General features: G+C 34.9%; 1 protein-coding gene across 1 annotated transcript; it reads left to right on the top strand.

Annotated features, from left to right (window-relative positions):
* The first annotated feature begins 1,324 nt into the window (after nucleotides 1-1,324).
* LOC117119635 (sialidase-3-like) lies at nucleotides 1,325-20,944 on the top strand. Its single transcript, XM_033264472.1, has 10 exons — nucleotides 1,325-1,455; nucleotides 3,171-3,212; nucleotides 3,889-4,029; nucleotides 6,795-6,837; nucleotides 12,785-12,967; nucleotides 15,704-15,948; nucleotides 16,657-16,728; nucleotides 18,000-18,112; nucleotides 18,408-18,566; nucleotides 20,285-20,944. The coding sequence occupies exons 2-10, from the start codon at nucleotides 3,191-3,193 to the stop codon at nucleotides 20,594-20,596; spliced, it is 1,290 nt and encodes a 429-aa protein (XP_033120363.1). The 5' UTR covers nucleotides 1,325-1,455; nucleotides 3,171-3,190; the 3' UTR covers nucleotides 20,597-20,944.
* Nucleotides 20,945-22,315: the final 1,371 nt, after the last annotated feature.

Genomic DNA, 22,315 nt, shown 5'->3' with positions numbered 1-22,315 from the left:
GGTACTGTAGGCCTACTTACTGCTACTAAAACATTGCATTATGGTCTTGCCAATTAATTTGATTGTCTTAAATCAGCAGTTTTCATACATTGACATCATAGAAATATGCCAACATTTACATTAGATTTACACGTATTTTTTTAGTTTTTTTTACCTTTTAATGATTTTATCTGATTTTGTTATTTTTTGCCTTGCATTTCTGTGATCCAGACTTGACCTATGTTTGTAAATATTTGTTCTCTTTTATTCCATTTTGTATATTTGTATGTCCTAATGAATAAAGTGATTTTATTTAACATGCAAAAACAAGTTCAAAGATATAAGTGCAAATAATATTGAATGATACAATAAATAATGGGGTTTGTGTGTTGCTGGCTTGGCTTGGCACTTTCATCTTTATTTTTTATTCTTTTACTTTTTCAAATCTGTTTTTACAGCGCATAGAAACGTTTTGTATTTTGCGGCGTTATAAATTAAAAACCATTAATTCAATATTTTAATTGCTTGCTTAGTATTCGGTAAAAATTACAAAAAGCACCCTTTATTTAAATACCACACCAATCATTCAATTGTCTTGCTGTCTGACGCTGCTCTCAACCAGGGAGGACGTAGTTTAGTCTCGACCAAGCCACTCTGTTTATTAGACGTTTCGAATTTGAATAAACGTTAACGGCGCATACTCGAGAGAACATACTAATACTACATGCTTTGTTGTTTCGTATCATAAGGATATAAATTTAAATATCTAATGCTTCAATAGGCCTATGTATTTATAACATTTATACTAATATTAAGAATTCGTAATAATATTCATATTCCATGACAAATATTAAATAATCAATGAATATTATTATTATTATTTATTATATATATATATATATACCTGTATATATATATATTATACACATCTATATGTGTATATGAGACAGATATTATATATATATATATATATATATATATATAATGAAAAAATGTTGAATTATTATAAAATAATGAATTATAGGCCTATGTATATAATTTTGTTAAAATGAAAGTACAATTGGCCTCATAATGAAGAAGTCCTATCTAACATCTTGTGTAACAGTGTGCCTATCAAATATTACACCATCAAGATAAATGAATACCTACACACTTTTTATCTACTCTCGTTTTTATACCTATATTTGTTTATGTAAAGTATGTATTATAATGTTTAATTTTTCAAAATTTTGTTTATTTAGGTAAGCTTACTAGGGGAAAGGTGTCTATAAAACGGGCTCCAACCTAAAATGACACCACCTGTTCTGCTGCCACCACTGTATAGAGTCAATGATGTCCAAAGATCTTATAAGATCTTTGATGATGTCATACAGTTTATAAACAGTACCAGGTTTCATATGTTGTTGGAGTTATTTAAAAGTATCTAAATTTCACTGTTTTACTAATTTTTCCTTGGAATTTCAAGTTGAAATTGAGGTACAGTAATATCAACAATTTCTTATTGGGTGTAATTTTGTTTTATTAATGGCTAGGCCCATCATCAACATCAATAAGTATTCAGATTCTGCCAAGCCAAGGGCAGGTATAGACAAGGAAGCAGCTCTTGTGTTAATAATGTTATATTCATGAATCATAATGTTTTCGGCATGCTTCACGATCTTGTGCTCTTTTCAAGGTGTCCATATCTACCATTTTTTAGTTTATCCAGGATTTCTTTTTCTTCCTCTTCCTCTTTTCTCTTCTTTCTTCCAAAATAAATTTCAACCACAGGGGTCGAACCATGAGATTAGCAAGGAAAAAAAGGTGGGGGAGGGGTCCCGAGTTCAGCGACACGTGGGCGCGGGAAGTCTTCCCGATGAGACCAAAAAAAGTGGTCGGGTGTCGGGTGTCCCGAAAAAAAATATAATCAAAATTGATTTAATAAATTAAAAAAATTTAAGGTGACAATTTGAATAATGATTCAGAAAAATATGAACACATAATCTTTTCAACTTTTATTTTTATCACCAACATGCATAGGAAACTGTTTCATTCATTCATGAAACCTACATTACGATGCGTTTATAAAATAGAATTCTTTTAATTTCAGGTAACTTGCATCGCAAATATACTTTCACTGTTGCTGTCCACAACACCTTCTTTGTCACTTTTCTGTATTTTTCTTTAGTAAATTGTATGTTTGTGATGGTATTAAAAGGTCAATGCATAAAAATCACATAAAACTCTTTATATTATGCCCATGATATTTGTTCTAAACTCTTCAGTTATGAACCAAGTATTACCCATTAGCTCAACCCGCCCTCAATAAACTAACGTTAGGTTATCTCACTATATTAATTGGATTAACACATTATCAAGGATAAGTACTGAGTGTTTAACACTGGTGTCCTTGGATTCAATTATAGGTAAACGGATTAGTTGCCTTTTTTATGAGGTTTTAATTGTTCTTTACCGCCGAAAGTGCGGTATTCTAACGTTAGTTTATAGAGGGCTGGTCGGCCTAATGCACTTGTATGCACTTGAAACCTGTATTCAAATGGTTCTTAGATTGAAAAAAAGTTTGTACCAGTGTCAAAACTGGTAAACGATGTTACAAGAAAGTGTAACCTGTAACATATATGTTACAACTCCAACAGCAAATGGGACGGTCCATTTCAAAGTGATTTTGGATGAAGCATGCATTTAGCATAAGTCTAAGCGTGATTAAACGAATTATCACAATTTCACGGGAAATTGTATTTAAAATTTCAAGAAATTGGTTTCATTAAAAATATAAGAACACTCATGCAGTAACTTGAGTCATTAGAACATGATGGCGTGTATTTCAATACTTGGAGTATGTATTATACTTTCTCATTAGAAAGTATTTATGTGAATACTTATTTTGCTGACACGTTACCTAAAAATTGATTGGTAATGAAATGTTTGTGTACATAGTTCGGGTTCTCAAATTAAACATACATTGAAAGTCAAATGTATGTTTATGCACCCGGTGTTGTCAACAGAAACTTCCTAAATCATTTCAAAACAGCTTAAAAATGCTGAGGCTGCATGTGCATTTTTATATCTAGTTTTAAGTGGACACCAATCAGCCTAATATTGGTACTTCACATGTACTGTCATAGTAGGGCCAGCTAGGGTGCATATGATTAGGATCACCTATCTAAAGTATATTTTGTTATAAATTACAGATTGCGTTAAACAAATTGTGATGGGAAACACAAACACCAAAGGTACAGTGTGTTATGTTCTCACTGGGTCAGTCTTCATTATTTGCTTATGCATAATGTGACATTGATTAGTAGTACTAATCAATATATCTGAAAGGTACCTTTATTATTTTTTTTGACTGGGTCAGTCTTCATTATTTGCTTATGCATAATGTGATATTGATTATTAGTAATAATCAATATATCTAGAAATGTACCTTTCTAGATATATTTAGCTGATCATGATTCTCAAATACAAGGTTGAAATAAAAATGAATTGATATACCTATTGAAATATTGTAAAAGAATAATTTTACACCAACAAGAATTTACAAAATATAGGACTAGGGTTTTTAACGCTACAAAAGCAACACATATGAGAATTTATGTACTATAACCGAATAAAATATATTATAAAGTGACCATATATATCACTAAAATAAGTCAATACGTGACAAAGAAAAAATACCTACATCTATCTATTACAACATTTTAGCATGTACTGTAAATCCAGTTCTTACTATATTCTTTATCAGTTGCTTACCTGCTTTTCTCAAATTTATAAACAAAATTATTGGCTCAGAGTTCTTTATTTTAATATTAATATATTAATGTAATTTTTAGGAACTTTAGACATATACATCTTCAGCAAATATTATGATGATCAAATTTACTATATATTTTACATATCTTTCTTCAGAAACAAAGCGTAAAAGCCGTTCAGCATCTAAGGCTGCAGCTCCCAAGAGTCCGGTTCAAAAAATACAGGCCCAGCAAGAGGTTCAAGAGAGCGCTAAGCCGAACGTTGGAGATTCCAGTAGCCAAAAACCACAATCCACCAGTAAGTATTCACAAGGCAAAGCAGCACCAAATAGATAATGGCAAAGAGGCACCCTAGCGCACTCCCCCAAAATTGCTCACATTCCCCATTCGCCCCACTAGAAAAAAATCAAGCACAAGTATAATTAAAGATCACCTTATTTTGAGCTGGCGCCCCTTCACTTAATCATTGATACCACTCTTCACCTTCGAGTTCTCAAAGGCCCCCACCCCATTTCAAGACTCCTAGATACGGACCAACATTTACATTGATCTCAGAGCACTGATAATTAACGATTTTGACAATACCGCCTCAGCAGTGACTATTGTCGACAAACAATTGAAGGCTAGTTGAGAGTACAGTAAGAAGGTGCTCTGCTCAGTATCACAGATTGGATGTGATCTTTTACGATTACCACATGAATGCTTAAATCTGTTAGGATATACTAACAATATTTTTGGAATTGTATGCCCTGGGAAATGTAAATTAGCCGGCATAAAATGAGAATTTTGGCAGGGTAAGCCAATTGAAACTGCACCCTGAATTGATGATGAAGCCGCTGGGTTCCACAGGGAAATTTTTCTTCACCAACAGCGACAATGTATAATCACAAGCAGTCGGTAAGAGTTCACAAGACAAAGCTGTACCGAATAATCAATGCCAAAGAGGCTCCCTCATGGAGGGGGTGCACTCCCCCCCCAAAAGAAAAATACTCGCGCCACCCAGTCGAGCCCCAACCCCAAAACGAATCATGCTAAATTTGATAAAAATTGCCATGTTTTGAGCTAGCGTCCCCCACTCACCTAGTCCTCGATTACCTTCTTCACCTTTGCGCTCGCATCATCCCGAATTGATGATGAAACTAGGTTCCACAGGAAATTTGTTTCGTCACCAACAGCGACTGGTCAGTTTTTAGTGGCGTAACATCTACTGTATTCACTCTCGTGGAGCGGTCCGCAGGGCCCCCCCCCCTCGAAGGGGCCCTGCCTATATGGCTCTCTATCTGTCACCCTGACCAAAATGGATTTTATTGATACATAACAGAATAATGTGTCTCTGACATTGACTGTAGGACATATACTGTATCATATTATATCTAGTGTGTCGGATTAAAGGGCGCTCTGCCGGCCTGGAGCCCTCACTAAATTTGTCATTTGTTTTTTGCATATAAAAAAAAATGTTAGTTCACTTTAAGTCTGTGACTGTGAGTGCCATTTCCCACCATCCAGAGGTGCCACAATCAAATTTTCTACAGACACTCCATCTCTCAAAGTTCCTCTCTACTAGTTCCCCTCTATTTCAAATTCTTGGTTCTGCCACTCATGACATCATATCATTTATTTGTCGTTAAAAACATTTAGAACAACACGAATGAAAAACAAGCACATCTAAAATTCCACAATGTAATGATTAGCAAATGAGACTCAAAAAGAGCCCAGCAGAACCAAGGGGTTGACTAGAGCCTCGGTCCTGATCCAGTGGTCCAGTAGGGTTCACAGGAGAGTCTTTAGAGATTAGCATGGTACAAATTGTGCTTTTAGACCACAACATTTAGGGATTGGCAATCAAAATAACTTTATTTGGATTGACAAATAATATTTTTGTTAATTTTTGATCCGACGACATAGTCAGACAACAGGGGGTACAGACCTGTCTGACAGGAAGAGGGAGGGATACTGAAAGGGCCTTAGTCTCAGAGCCACAGGCCCCAGACCGCATCGTTACGCCACTGTCTGTTTTAAATTCAATGTGGGGAAACCACATACTCAGCGCACATCCCCCTCCCCCACTTATTTTCTACAGAAATATTAAACTACAAACCATAAATCTGACCTAGACATATGCAAATAGTAAAGCAGGTTGTAGAAGACCATAGTCCTAAACCTATAGTCAAACGTTAGAACTGCTGATTTAAAAAAAAATTTTTTTTGGGTAGGGGGAGGCATTTGCCTTGCCCTGAAACCACTACCTGGCGTTATTCCCCGTCTTTAATCTCCGTCACCTTTGCTAATGCTTGGGATGTTCTAATTGATATAAAAACTGTGGCACTGTTCTTCCCCATGGGTTCTGATTGTGGTGTTATGTCAGTCATAGTTTTCTTACTGTGCTCAAAAATGATTTTTGCTTTCAGAACAGTATCGCTATATTTTGTCTGGAGCCTTCTGCACCTAGACTTTATCAGAGTATGGGTCAGTTGTGTCTGTGGATTTTTTCCTTTCATTTCATTTCTTTTACAGTATTTTGCCTTTAATAAATTACATAAAAACAACAATTGGCTACAATACAACATATTAAAAGTATAAAATATCAGAAACAGACTGAAACAGGATTCCTAGTCTGATTGGTTTCAAACAAGGCAAGAAGACAGAGCCTATTGTTTTTATAAATTAATAAATAAATATTGTTTTTGGTACATGTGAATGTGCTAATTGCTCATTTGCATAATTAATATTCCACTAATCAGGAAATGTACACTAGTTACCACAATCACACCATGGGGAGGCTATACTTTTACTGTGCAACGTAAAAGGAGCATTTCTAGTTATTATTTATGGGCAGCCTATGTTCCCATTCTATAAAATGATTACTGTAGCTGATATAACAACGTCAGTGGGCGGCTTTTTGATATTACATTATTTTTCGTCATTGTTGAATAAAAATGACAATTTCCATCCAATCGGATGTTAGCTTTCTTTGTTTAGTCTTGTACTTGACTACTGCTACAGAAATAAAACCTTTTAATATTGAATATTTGATAACTTATGCTTATTCTTGTATCTTTCCAGAGACAGTGTTTGAGAGCAGCCAAGATACCAAACCTACATATCGGTAAATTAAATTTTATTAATTTCTGTCTTAAGAATTATTTGTTTACTAGTTCATTCTATAACTCTTTTCCTTGTGATTACACAGCGCTAATTATCTTGCACTATATTTAACAGTGAACCTCCAAGAACAGTGCACCCAAACCAAAACCAACTTTTGGGACAAATTATGTTGACGTGGTTATGCTTGGCTACACACCTTTGTATTTTCGTGGAAAATAATTATATTGATTTAATTTTTCTAAGCTCAAATTAAAGAAAATTATTTTCAGTATAGAAGATTAATTGTTTAAAAATTTATTTTTAAGTTTAATTTTCTTATTGCATTATTTTTCTTGGAGTTATATTGCAATTTTGTAATTGATGAAAACATTTTATTCTTAAGAGGTATATATCTGTCTCTTATACACATCTAGATGTGTATAAGAGACAGCAACTACTGTCACTCATGCCAGAATGGAACATAATTAAAAAATAGGTGTTTATTTGTTTTAAAATAATCGCAAAATATACTTAAAATGTACATAAAATAAGAACGAGTATATAAGCTACTAGTATAGTTTTCTATGTAATCCAGATAGAGTTTTGTGCAAAAATATATTTTATTGACTAATTTTATAATTTTTACTGCGCTGAATTAAAAAAAGTTTGGTGCCATTTTTTCCCAACGTCATCGGCCCCATTTTGAATTCCAAGATGGCTGACGCACCGCATAAAACATGGTCATGATTGGTGTCAATGAAAAGGGAATTATACACTGATCATTTATTGTCATTACACCAAACAACATAAGACATATTTAAAGCGATATAGACCAATATATAAAGTCACATGACACAAAGGTAAAAAAATCAAACTTACCAAAAGTTGGTGTGTTTGTTATCATTTGAAAGCTCTGCCAATGATGAGTTATGTTTTCCAGTATATACATATCAGAAATTGTGTAGTTTTTCATATATTGTCCTGTAAATCTAATTATGGCATACTGTATAAAAATTAACAGGACTCAGTTGCCTAATGTTTATGCACTCTCGGAGTGGAGGGGGACGAGGGTGGGTTCTCTTAATACTAACTAGCATTTTACTATAGAGTCTTAATCGTGCATAACGCATGTGCTTTATGGGCCAAGTCCCCGCTCAAATGGGTCCTTGAGAGGCCACGGGGTCCGAGCCCTTCTTACTATTGTACTATCCATCACTTTAATAAAACGCCTTGTAACTTTTTCTATAATTTTCAAAAAAATCAAATAGAACAAAATCCCACAAACACACTCTTTGGCTGATATATTAGATAGGTTCAGTCCAACTACGACCCATCATTATACTATGGAGGTTTGACCAGATATGTACACCTGTGCTTTCTGGGTAAATGCTTAGTTCCTCCGAGTCCAATTGAACCCCGGATAGGCCAGGGGCCCCACTATTACTTCATGGTGGCCAAGGCAAATACAGTATGTTGTGTTTTCCTATTTATTGATGATTCTACATACAGTAATACTTGTAACTATGAACAATGGTACCGTTATGTTATGTGCTGTATAATATATTTGATTGGCTGATTGATTTGTTAAACATTAATAGGCATAGTCCTCCCAGTGGTGCAACGACGAGTCGTGGGTCCCGGGCAGAAACAATGTTAGGAGCACCATGCATCAGTAAAATATTTTTGTTCATGTGACACCGGGGTGGGTAATCCTCCTAGAGATAAGTGTTAAGAATGAAAATACTATAATTATTAGACAATGCCAAAAAATTTTGTGTGAATAATATTTTGCACACACATTTTTAATTTGAATATTTGCGTCCAACATATTAGGTCTATGCATATAATAATAAATAAAGTTCTTAACCGTTCTGAATCAACAGAACAAGTGGCTGTCATTGACTACCACAGTAGTTGACAAGCTTCAACAGTGCAAAACAAAAGGAGGACCCTAGAGAGAAAAAGTATGTTAGCTGACCTTATATTTCACTTTCATGTTCCTTGTTTTTGTTTTCTATTTTAGTATTAGCTAACCGTCTAATTACTTACTTATCTTCTCTTTTACTTTCATTCTATGCTTCCTTAACTTTCCGTGATTGCTATTTACCTACCTTTTCTTTCTTTCGTCTTCCTTTTCCTTTTAATTACCTTTTCTTTCCTTTCCCCTTTCTTTCTAATGCCTCCTTATGGATTATTTATGCACATGCATTTTCTTAGCTTTGCCAATATAAATAAGTATTATCAAACAATCAATCGTTTCAGGGTGGGTCCAGGAGACACAGGTCTATCTAAACCCCCAAAACATAAAGAAAAAAGACCAGAAAGAAGGGAGCATGACGTCACTGTAGGCCTACACCAAAACGAGCTATTTTTTTTAATGTCTGTGGTCTCCACCATTTCTAAACAAAATTCTTTCTCTATATCTGTCCTTATGGGTGGATGGTGGATATATTCGGTATAAACACCAAGGATAACCCACAAAAGTCGGAAGAATACTTGTTTCCAGTGAGGTCCTTCTGGTGGTGATTGGGTACTACACCGGCAGTGGCCTAATGATGCGCCCTGGGCCCTGTGGCTGAGACTAAGGGCCCTTTTTTGATCCGGCCACCACTTTGATTGTGGGAATTTAAATGTGCTTGTTTTTCTAATATTTGGCATTGTATTCTAGATTGCTTTTAACAACGAAATAAAATATATGATATCAGTTGCAGATCAAGGTATCCAAAATAGAGGGTATGTGGGAAGGGAGGGACTTTCACACACCTATGCCACCTCAGCCCCAGCATGGTTGGGGCTAATGTAAGATCATTTATGAATACGGTACCTCGAAGTGGCCGGAAATGGCACTCATAGATTTAAAATGCGAGTATAATTTCTATTTTTAAAACAACTGGAAAATTTAAGGGGGCCCCAGGCTGACAGGGCCCCCATTAAACCTTCACGGGATATACTATGATATATGTCTGACAGTCGATCTCAGAGACACATTATGCTGTTACTGTATGTATCAACAAAGCCCTTTTGGGTAAGGGTGCCCGAGCGAGGACCCTATGTGTTGGGGCAACTTCGGGGGCCCTGTGGACCGCTACACAAGAGCGCATAGTTGTTACGCCACTGTACATGGGGAAACAATTTCCTACTCATTTCCAATTAGTATACTGCGTTTTTTAACGTGCACACAGGCCATAATACACATAGGACCAACAGGTTAAATGTCTCATCCAAAAGACGGTGCACTATCGTAACTTGCTTTTCAGTCCTCCAGCTGAAATACAAGGAGAGTAGCGATGGAAATTCAATACCCCACTTCCTTCCGAAAGCCCCTTCCAATTACCATCTTAGAAAACATAAAAAATTTATCCTCCAAAAAAGCTAGAAAGGACTCCCTGTACAGGCGAATGCTTTGTTCATTTTTAAGTCAGTAATTAAAATAACTATAATAATCTCACTACAATAATTGTAATTACAATAATAATAATATTAATAATAATAATAATAATAATAATAATAATAATAATAATAATGATTATAATAATTTTAATATTGGTTGCCTTTTTGCCCTTTAAACCTGTTTCCGTTTGCTGTTTTTGTGATGTGGGTCCTTTTTGTTGAAAAATGTTTAAATGTTGATTGTTTAAATTTTTTTGCTTGAACCCTTTACTTTTGTAAAATTCAACCCATTTTGACTGATGCAATAAAGAACGATTTAATTTGATTTGAATCGGAGACCTAGAGATCCCCACGTTTCAGCGCACACAGATGCTACCACCAGTTTAGGCAACTGAGCTAAGCTGCTCTGCTCCCTGGTTATAAATATAAGTTAAGTTAAAAAAGTTGAGACTTACAACAGCCTATAACCTATACAGAAACTGAAACTTGGTAGTTGATTGCATGAGGCTTTGAATTCTGAGGAATGGAAATAACTCGCACTTTCGAATAGGGGAGCGATGCAGAAATAGATAGAAAATAGAAATACAAACATAAGAAAGCATAAACCGAAAGGTCCACTGATTAATATCAGATAAGATAGTATAATACATACTCGAAGTATCAAAATGCACGCCATTGTATTGGAGTATGTATTATACTATCTTATCTAAGAAAGCATAGTGTTAAACAATTAATTGTACTGAACATTAAAAAGTAACAGACCCAGAGGTGACGGAACTAGAGGGTTATGGAGAGTAATGTGTGACCGGAAATGGTCTGCAGTCAGTTGGTTGTTACCATGCGCCAGTGATGTTGGAGTATATAGTACAGCAATATTAAACTATTGCACGCCATTGTATTGGAGTATGTATTATACTATCTTATCTAAGAAAGCATAGTGTTAAACAATTAATTGTACTGAACATTAAAAAGTAACAGACCAAGAAAATGAGTTAGAGCATGTTAAAACAAAAAATAGGTACCATTCCCATATTTAATAATAGGCTATATTACATATTTTCTTCCTCTGTGATTACAGTAACACTATTAAAATTCAGAGGTGGACAAAAATTTACTTCCGCCATAATATATTGTACAGTAAGCCTATAATTTCTGGATCACTTTTTGTTCAGGTCATCTAATAGGCTTGAAAATATCAATATAAAGACATTTGAGTAACAAAATTCATTGATTGTTTTTAATAAAGTGTCACTTTGATGCAAAAAAAATATGTTGTTCTGAAACATGATAGGTCAATCTGAATAAAATGACCATCGTCCTTTAAGGTCCAATTGATGATGTTGCAGGCGGTTATCATCCGAATATCCCAATTGTTAGTAGGTCTACAATGTACTGTATACATTATTTTAATCGATTTCAACATGCAGTGTATAATATTTAATAATAGGCCTACTATGATGGATAACCATGTATTTTATTCTTTATTTATTGACATGTTTAAAGTCGGAGGCCGATTTTAAGGTGGGTAGTTATGCAGCCGTCCAGGGCTCATACATTTTTGAAAAAATTAAAAGAAAATATTTTGTCAAAAGCGTTGTATTGTTAGATTGCTCGGTAGTAGTAAGTAGGGGCCCATCTTTCCAGGACTAATTTGGACATGGAGGAAGTAAGTGTTTCCCCAGAAAGCACACAGGCATTACATAACTGGTCAAACCTCCATAGTGGGGCATCCTGGGGCATAGTTGAAAGAACCTCTTCTAATAAATCTGCTAAATATTGTGTTTGTGGGATTTTGGTCTAGGCCTATTTGGTTTTTTCGGAAAACACGACTACTTTTGGTGAGTTTATATACTTATTCTTATTTTATGCACATTTTAAGTATATATTGCGGTTATTTTAAAACAAATTAACATCTATTTTTGAATTATGTTCCATTCTGGCATGAGTGACAGTAGTTTTTTTATGTCTGGTTTGTTGCCTGTATAGACATTATGACTTTAGACACCAACATCATATCTGTAGCTTATTTAGTTTCAATTATATGCACATTTTAGATAAATTTTGAAAAATGGCCAAGGTGAAAAATCAAGTGTCAACAGGGCTTAGGGTGACCAGGACGGATTATTTAGGATATCTGGCTATGTTGACTACTTCTAACATTCTACTCCCACTAAATTGATTTTGAGGCCTCTTTTTTTAATTTTTTCCTAGTCTATACCTCCACCATTTGCATATACTGTAGACCTTGGGTTTTACGTCCGAGGTTAATGGTTTTTTGAAAGCCGAGTTCTGCACGAATGGGTAGACCACCTACAATACCAGTAAGAACCCTGTGTAAATTTTTCCCGTTCTCGCCCAAACCCACCCTAATGGTTTTTGGTATGTGTGTGAATATGCTAATTGCTCATTTGCATAATTAAGATTTCACTAATCAGCTAATTTAGGCTAGTTACCTTGATAACTAAAGCTTGGTAAGTCTGACTGGTTTCAAACTTTGCACAAGCAAGATGGTAATAAGAAGACAGTACCTATTGTTTTTGCTACGTGTGTGAATATGCTAATTTGTTATTTCTTTGTAGAATTCCAGCGCTGGTCTTTCACGAAAATTATTTCTTGGCCTTTTGTGAGAAACGATTTGATGGACATTGGGACATTGGAAAGATGGACTTGGTGTTGCGAAGGGGACATTTAGGTGATGATGGTGTTAAGTGGGAACCTGAGGTTACATTGTACCCTGAAAATGACACCGATAAATTAATGAGGTTTGGATTTGGTTTACAGACATAAATTTAGCATATCATGCAGTGGCATAACCAGGGGTGCTCACGGTACCTCAGCACCCTCATTCTGCTAAAGCAAAAAATACTACTAATTTAATGGAAATAATTGGCAAAGTAAGTTACTTTTATCCTGGTATTCTTAAAACGAACTTTAGTCGTAGTTCAAGCTAAAACTTCAAAATTATGTCATTTTATATTCTTAAAACGAACTTCGACTAACACTACGACTAAATTAAGGAAACCTTGACTAAAATGATACCTCCGCAGGCCAATTTTTTTTCAGCTGAACTACAACTAGGACTTGATTTAGTCGTAGTTAGAACTTCGACTATGTTGTTTATGAATACAAATTGAAGTTGAAGTTGCAACTAAGACTAAATGAAGTTCTAGTTCGAAGTTTGACTAAAGTTCATTTTAAGAATTCCGGGTAGTCATTGCCATTAATGAGGTCCATCCCTAGTTTTGCATTTTGTGTTGAGTTCAATGGACGTAATATTTTTAATTATTATTCATGGTATGTTTATAGTTGGTAATAAACCTCAACAAGACAATGGGTGGTAGAGGTACCCTTTTGGTTACCAAATTTCCTCCCATCCAGCTTGGGCCTTATTATATCGAAGCATTAATTTTGACATTTTTTTTGGCAATCAGTAGCAGCGCTACTTAGGAGAGGGGGAATTTCCCCAAGATAATTTTCTTGTTTCCCCCCCCCCCTCCCAGTTTCCCCAAATCATATCAATTGCTTTAGTTGACGCAGGGCAGTCGTTTACCCAGTAGTACACTCACTGTGTCACAGTCAATATCAGCATTGTGTTAATTTTCCCTTATCTTATTATTAAGACACTGCCAGATCAACATGATTCTTGTAAGCCTTTATAATGCCACTTATAACATACATGCTAGAGCCAAGTGACAATTGCAGTGTGTATGCCCTACTTCTGTGTTTCCAATATTCAAGATCAATGAAGTGGGTCGTAAATCGATAGTGGGAGGATGCTGTTTGGCAGTGGAACCACATTTGCACATTTCCATTTAAGTAGAGTGCCTTAATGTCAAAATATGCAAGAATCAGGGCCTGATCCAGAGATGTACGAAATAAACTAATCAAAGTGCACAAGGTTAAAAACAAAATTTTTACAAAAGTGACATTTTTGTCCAAAAAAAAAATCTTTTATTTTCTTTACCTCTTTTCATTCTTATTTGCTTATTTCTAACTAAAGAATTATCATATAGGTCCCAGGTATTCAACCTTTTTAACGCTGGTGGCCAGTTCCAATTTTTTTAGATCAATGGGGGTAAATGCCACCTCAGCCTTACTATGAGAGGCCTAGTTAAAAAAAAAAAGGGAATGCAGTAGCATGGGGAAGGATGAGAGATGAAAAAAATCAATATTCTATGCCACTAGATACGGTGAACTACACTCAGAAAAAGCCACACTCTCGTTTTTCTATAGTAGGTGGTTGTTTTTCTATTAACAAAAACTTTTTCTATAACTACTGATAATCAGCCGGAAAATTAATTAATTTTAGCAATGTTGCACAGGCTGGATCAAAATCTTGTTTGTACAAGCAGGCCTTGCACTATAATAGTAGATAATATAAAAAAAATTAAAAACCATGTTTTTTGTATGAATTAAATATGTCATAGCCTAAGAATCTGTGTCGATTATTTTGTGCTTGCCATACTGGATATACAGTCAAAATAATTTTAGAAAATGTTCTCATTGGAAAGGACAAAAGGCAAGTAAATATTTGTTCAATAAAATAAATGTGTTTTCAAACTACTACAAGTGCACTTTCAATTTAAGTCATGTAACATCACTATTTTCCTGCATAGAAACATTGATGCTGGCTAAGGCTCTGGTGTAACAATGTTATTGTTAGCAAAATTTATTACTTCCTAATGCTATTTCCTAGATCACAAACACAGAAGCCACTGACTTATAAGATTTTTTAACCTTTGAAATTTATAAAATAATTTTATTTCTTTATTTTTTTTTCCAAGTGCCCTTTTATTATTTATTTATTTATTATTCATCCAAGGTTTATTGGCCTCATGGGATCTAACTGTTTTAAAAGGGAAATACCTATCAATACTTAATCAGGAGATAATAAGCATATTTAGCACCTCCCTTTTTTAAAAACCCTGGATACACCACTGCTATGTAAAGTGATTATTTAACAAAAAATGATCAAAGGGTATTAGTGATTTATGACAAATCATAAAGTTAGACAGAAGCGTAGGTAGAATGAAAGAATCAATTACCAAATAGGTTGTTATCTTGCCAAGGAGTGGGCCTCATTTAGGCCATACAAATCAGTCCTTCATCTGTCAATCTCAGTATTTTTTTACAAAATAGTTATGGTATAATAATAATAACTGACCACTGGGCAAATATTAGCAATGTTTTATGCCATTTTTGGCCGTTGTCATGCTTTTTTCTTTTACTTTTTGGCTTTGTAATTTTTATATGTACTTGAATAAATGAATACAAATATAAATACAAATACTTAATTGAAAAGCAATTTTTAAGTATGTACTATTATTTTAGAAAGACAGAAGAAAGGTAAATTTAAACAATATGCTACATTTTTTTTTATAGATGGTTGCTATTTAATGAAATGTAAAATAGAACAAATTAAATCTGATGTTTATAAATGTTATTCTTTGATATAAGTAAACTTTTTAATATATGGATCCTTTGTTTATGTACTCAAGGCCTATGAATCCTGTTCCTATTGTCGTCGGGGAAGGCCACATCATCTTGATGTTTAATACCTTTCCGAAAGACACTCCTGAGAAAGTTATTAAAGCCACACCGACGCCACCCGGCAAGCTGCCTCTTTGGCAGTTGCTAATAAAACACAGCACTGATGGAGGAAAGACTTGGAAAAACTATCAACAGCTTCCAGTGGGTGACATATTTTCAGGGTTCAACAGTGTTCCTTCAACATGTGCTGTTGGTAAGTTATCTCAAGGGAGAATAATATACAGTTAAACTTGCAAAATTCAACTTTGCCTAACTCAAATAATTTCTAAATTGACCTTATTTTATGCCAAATTGTTGTGTCTTCCATTAATTAACGACCTGAAAGTCGAAATTTATCTAAGTCAAACAATTTTTCAATGGCATTTTGGATTCGACTTGGGCAATAGCTGAAAATTATTTCCAACTTTTTGAAAAAATTGGCCCCTCAATAATAGTTAGGGTTTAAAGGGTTTATTGATTACTGTGTTCATTTCAATTCAGTGGCAGATTCAAGATGGCCCCACCATTCTCTGATGGTGGGCCAATGTCCCCGACGAGGGCATGGTCAGGTTACTGTAGCTCAAAATGTTCCCAAAGTGGTTCAGGGTCGAAGCTCCCAAAAATATGACTGACAATTTAGGGGTTTCAAAGGCTTATTTAATTGATTTTATAGAGATAGAGTCTACCAATATGTAGAAATCACATATAATCTCCCTGACGAATTGAGGTTTTTCACCCTGACGGGTGGGAGCATCCCTCTCCTATGGTAGGGTGGGGGTGGGCTGGCCCCGCACTGGCACCATTCCTGATTTGTCAGTGTGGTTATGCCCTTTGACCTTCATGAAATAGTGCTACATATAATTGCAGCAATGTATATTGTATGTTAAGGATCTATTTAGAATTAGTTCATCTATTACAACAGGACCTGGACATGGCATCAAATTAGAGTCTGGAAGATTGGTTGTTACTGGAAATATTGCTTGGAAAGGAGAAGGTAAGCATTCACATGATTGATACTAAAGTAAGACTAAAGAATACAAGATGATTGATAGTCAATAAATGTAAAATTAAAATTACGGTAATAGTCAATGAAAGTAAAAGTAAAGAAGTAATCTTTGAAATCCATTCACGGTGTTAAATTTTAGCATGTATTATAATCCGTTTTTACCATATTCTTTACCAGTTTACATGTTTAACATAATAAACAAAATTATTATTGGCTCACGTTCTTCTCTATTCAAAAGGTAATTTGACTTTCATTTGCAGAGGTCTTTCTAAAATTATAGTTACAGACATAGCAGTATTCAATATTATGCTTTTAACTTAATATTCTGTTAGATATGGCAATATTTGCAGCATTTGGCTGACTTGGCTTCACAGAATAATTATTTAAATGATACTCCTGGGCTGACCATAGGGCTGGATGGTTGTAGATGTCTAGACCTCTCTTCCCCGAGACAGCCCCCACACCACCCCACACCACCCTTAACATGTTAGAGTGCTTTTTAGCTGGCAAAACAATGTGTACAGATGTTGGGTAAATAGTCAGCAGATTTTTTTCTTCTTGTTTGGGGTGTGGAGTCATTTATGAGAATAATTTTCAGGCTAATTGTTGGCTTTTAAAAAATAAAGAAATGGGCCTCACCCCTAGACCAGATAAGAACTATTTCTTTTTAATTAAAAATAATAGTTGCTCATTAGACAATGAGGCAATTCAGTCTGTTAAAGACAATCCCACTAAATTCCTTAGACGAATTAAATTTAATCGCCAATGTATTGTAAGTCAGCTGCTAATGCATACGTTAAACTCTTGTTAGTTAACAATTTAAGGAAATAAAAAACAAATTAGAGATGAATATAATCCCGAGCATTAGATATTTTGTTACAGTAAATAACATAGCAAAATTAAATCCAGAAAAGGTTCAAGCATTGAGTAATAGTTCAGTTAAACAATGGCTTCCAACATCCTCGCAGCACAACCATTGCAATTTTACACCATCCTAAATTGCTAGGCTTGCCTTATATGCTTGACTTGTACAAACATACTAAAGCCATGGACATTGCTAAACTTTTATATCCTAAAGATTGGCTCCTCAAAGAAATGCTCCCCAACTTGGACCAGGGGGAAAGCTAATTCCAAAATTTCTTCTTCCTGAGATGGAGCTTCTCAATGAAGCTGACCTAAATTGCACTGCTATAAAACATGTAAAGAAAACCTCATCAAGATAGCTAACAATAAATAGTTTCGATTGCTTTTCATTGTAGACAACCGACCATTTGCTATTGTAAGTGATGATAATGGTGACACGTGGAAAATGGGAGGTGAAATTAATTTGCCGGAATTAAATGGCAATTCAGTTACAGGAAATGAATGTCAGGTATGTGCAGATTGCTGGTAGAAAAACAGATTCATATTTATTGTGTTCTTGTCATTCCCTTTAAACCGGTTATTACACAAAATTCAGTTGTCTGCGTATGTTCACTACGAATCTGGTTGTATATATTTCATAGGCTAGATGCCATAATAATTTCTGGCCGTCATTAACTCTTTTGCTACCTTCAATCTCATCTCTGCTCTTGTTGTCGTTATCATCAATATTTAGCGAAAAGCCTTAATCAGTTTAAAAACAATGGTAAAAATATTTAATAATGTTAGTACTCTATTCAATTTAGGCTGTTGAGGTAGCACACAACTATGTGGTTGTAAATTGTAGAACACTAGGTACTCATCCAAGAATACAATGCTACAGTTCTGATGGTTGTGACACTTTTGGTTCACCTGATTCACCCAAGGTTATGAGAGCGTTGAAAGGACCAAAACATGGTTGCCAGGTAATTCATTTATTTTCATGTAACTTTTAAATTGTGTTTATTTTAATTTATTTTAATATAGTTTGTGTGGTTGATTCTAAAAAGATTTTCTTTATTACTTTACTGACCAATTTGCCCAAAAGCATCATGGTACCAATTTCTGATTTGATAATCAAATAACAAACTAGGGCACTTCGGAGAGGTAACTTCTTGAGCCAATTTCAATGCACTATAAGAAAATGTTCCAGCTGATTTTTCGATGTCAGCAACTAATGGTGCATATCTGTTGTTTTCTAATGTGAGCTGATTCTACATTAAGGTCAGAGGGGACAGTTAATTCTATAAATAATACTCGTTTTAAAGTTGTCCATGCTATTCATATGTCTGGAATTAAATTTGTAATTGTGCATTGGGATGGGATAGAGGAGGATTTAGAATTAGTGATATTGGAAGCTTTGGCTGTAAGATCAACATTAATGATATGGGATCAGATGTATTTACAAATCCATCATTTATAATGACTTTAATATAACTTAGGGCCAATTTTTAAGCTACGTAATAGTTTAGGTAGCAGCCGATAAATCATAGAAGATAATATTCAAATCAAGTTGCTATGGAAGCCTAAATGTGCCTCCCAGATGTTTAGTTAATCATCTCGTCATGCCGACGTCCTATAGAAAAGATGGCCAGATTTCAAGATCCTGGATCTCATCATGTCTACATCCCGTAGAAAAGATGATTAACGGACAAGATCATGGATTTTGTCATGTCTGCATCCCGTAGAAGAGGTGGTCGGATGATGGGATCTAGAAGAGATAATTAGATGACGAGATTCTGGATTGCATCATGTCTACATCCTTTAGAAGCGAAGATCAGATGATGAGATTCTGGATTGCATCATGTCTCCATCCTTTAGAAGTGATGATTGGATGACGGGATTCTGGATCACGTCATGTCTATATCCTGTAGAAGTGATGATTGCATGACAGGATTCTGGATCACATCATGTCTACATGTTTTAGAAAAGAAGATTAGATGACGAGATCCCAAATCTCTTCATGTCAACATCCTTAGAAGGGATTGTTAGATGGCGAGATCCCGTACATATCATAAAAAGTATATAAAAATACAGTATATTATTCAAATTGTGCTTGTTGCGTTGCACCTAGACTTAACACGCATAAATAAGACTTTAATATGCCAACAGTAATATATATTGTTTACTTTATTTTTGTAAAAAACAGATATTGCAATAGTCATAAGAAACCTTTCTGATCAGATAGACCACATGCGCCGTTACACTGCATCGCTGTGGTTTACCATTATCTCTGACTCACAACTTAATACAGTTTGTACCAAGTTGGGTATTTGGTGAGCCATAAATTGTAATACATATGCATTTAACTTGTACGCTGTAATAACGTGGAAGAGGAGACTACCACAAAATAATCTGAAAAAAAAAATTGAGTTGGATGTCAATTAAATTTGGTATTGCAATAAAAAGTAACACAAATTTAGGGCCTGGAAGCTAGGCTAGGCGTTTCTTGGTTAGGTGGGCATTTCCATTATTTTTTTTGCTGAAGAGTCAAATTTCAAATAAATTTTTTTCAAATTTCTTGACCTTTCAACCCAAAATTTAATAACTATAAAAAAAAAAATAAAAAAAAATCAGCATTGTTATATATATTACAGTATTACCATTATTCTTATTTATTATTATCATTGTCTTTAATTTGCAGGGAAGTATACTTGGTTTCAGTGCACCATTGGTGGAGAAAGAAACAAATGACAAGAAGTATTGGGCACTTTTAAGTAACCCACACAGCGATAAACGAGAGAAACTCTCGGTACTTTTAAGTAGAGACGGTTGTAAAACCTGGCCCTATCAACCAGTGGTCCTAGAACACAAAGGTTCAGCTTATTCAGATTTGACTGGCTTCACTCAAGATGGCCAGCAGAAATTTGCTTGCCTTTTTGAACGCATACATGCCAATAATAAGCATGATATTAATTTTGTCATATTTACTATTGATTTTGAAAATTTAAAGTAAGTGAAGTGTCATGACAAATGTTGTGTTGTAGGTAAGTAGTCACCAGGTCAAATGTTCAAGTTGTATTTTAACAAAAATTGGGTTTCTGTATTACTGGTAAGTTTCTTCTGAGTTGATTTACATACATTAATGGTGTTTTTTTTAAAAATTTGATAGGAAAAGGTTTTTCATATTTGATATGTTTTGATATCTATATTTTAACATTTAAAAAAGTACTTTAATATTGATTATATATTGTAAAGTTTCCATTTATTTTTATACTTTGTTTAAATTCTCTTTCAATAATTGATGTAAAGCACATAAAGGCAGTCCATAAAAAATGTGCTATATAAATGACATTAATTATAATATCAATGTAACTGTGAATTTGTTTTCATTTCGATTGTAATTGTAATGACAATACACTTACAAAGCACATAATACGCACAATTATTACTAAGAGGATAATTTTAAACTTTTTTATGAGTATTTCAGTGGCAGATTCAAGGGGCCCAGCCATCCCACCATCCCTATATATTTTTTTTTTTTTTCAAAATTTAAAAGTGGAAAAAAAATTAAAATTATATTCAAATTCAGTCTGAGAGTTCCATTTCCGACCAACTAGAGGTGCCATAATCATAAATTTTCTTACCTAAGCCCCAACCATGGTGGGGCTGAGGTGGTCTACACTCTCCATTTGTAAAAGTCCCTCTCTGGGCCCAGCTCTATTTTAAATTACTGGATCCGCCACTGAATATTTTGAAAATAAAGGTTAATTGCATTGCTTAAAATCAATTAAAAGGATATGTGCGCTAGAGCTTCCGAGGGCTTCGCCACCTGGTCCCCAACCAAGGCTTGGACCTACAGCCCAAGGCTTTTTTTTCACCCCCCCCCACTTTCAACCACGGGTCGACGTCCTTGGTAACAGGTCTCTTTAGTATTGGCTACAGCGGGGAAGGATGAAACATTGGTATTCTGGAAAATTGTCTCATTGCGGCTTGTACTGCTCATTGAACGGTGTGATCAAACTGGAAAGACCTCATTGATTAGCAACATGTTGAGCACAGAGGTTTCCTGGCCTTAGAGAGCAATTTTATAGTACGACAGCGGGAATTGCTTTAACCCATTCAAGCACGTGGGCTGTGGATTGCAAAGAAAGCTGATTGGGCGTGCTCCAAATGTACATTGAGGGACGTGTGATGCGATAGCGACGCATATGTAAGCTGAGTAAGAAGCCAGTCAAGGACTCAATAACATATCCTTAATGTTTTATTTTATGCTGTGTATCCATACGTTAGATGCACTTAATAATTATTACATTATAATGTTGATGTGAATTGTATCATCGTGTATTGTAAACTTGTATGTGAAATGGTAGCAAATGACGTTGTGCATCCATATGTTAGATGCTCATACACTTAATGATGACTGTTGAAATGTGAAATGGTAGCATTGTGTATTATCATATGAAGTTATAGTAACATTGTATACTTGTATGTGAAACTGTAGCATTCTTGACAGTGTGCAACCATACGTTAGATGCACTGGTGGCGCCAGGATTTCTCCGACAGAGATCCATGGTCCCCGACCTGGGGATCCGATGCCCACAACGAGATGGAATATTTCCCCGACGAGAAAAATTTAGAGGTTTCGGCTTATTTATTCAATTTTAGAGTCTACTAATATGTGCAAAATACATATATCTTTTTGTCCCGACGAATAGTGGTTTTTCTCCCACCC

Source organism: Anneissia japonica, unplaced genomic scaffold (genome assembly GCF_011630105.1).
Source record: "Anneissia japonica isolate Jap-2015-1 unplaced genomic scaffold, ASM1163010v1 scaffold287752_len1182401_cov188, whole genome shotgun sequence".
Taxonomy (NCBI): domain Eukaryota; kingdom Metazoa; phylum Echinodermata; class Crinoidea; order Comatulida; family Comatulidae; genus Anneissia; species Anneissia japonica.
The sequence above is the reverse complement of the archived record's forward strand: the minus strand, read 5'-3'. Positions and strand labels throughout refer to the sequence as shown.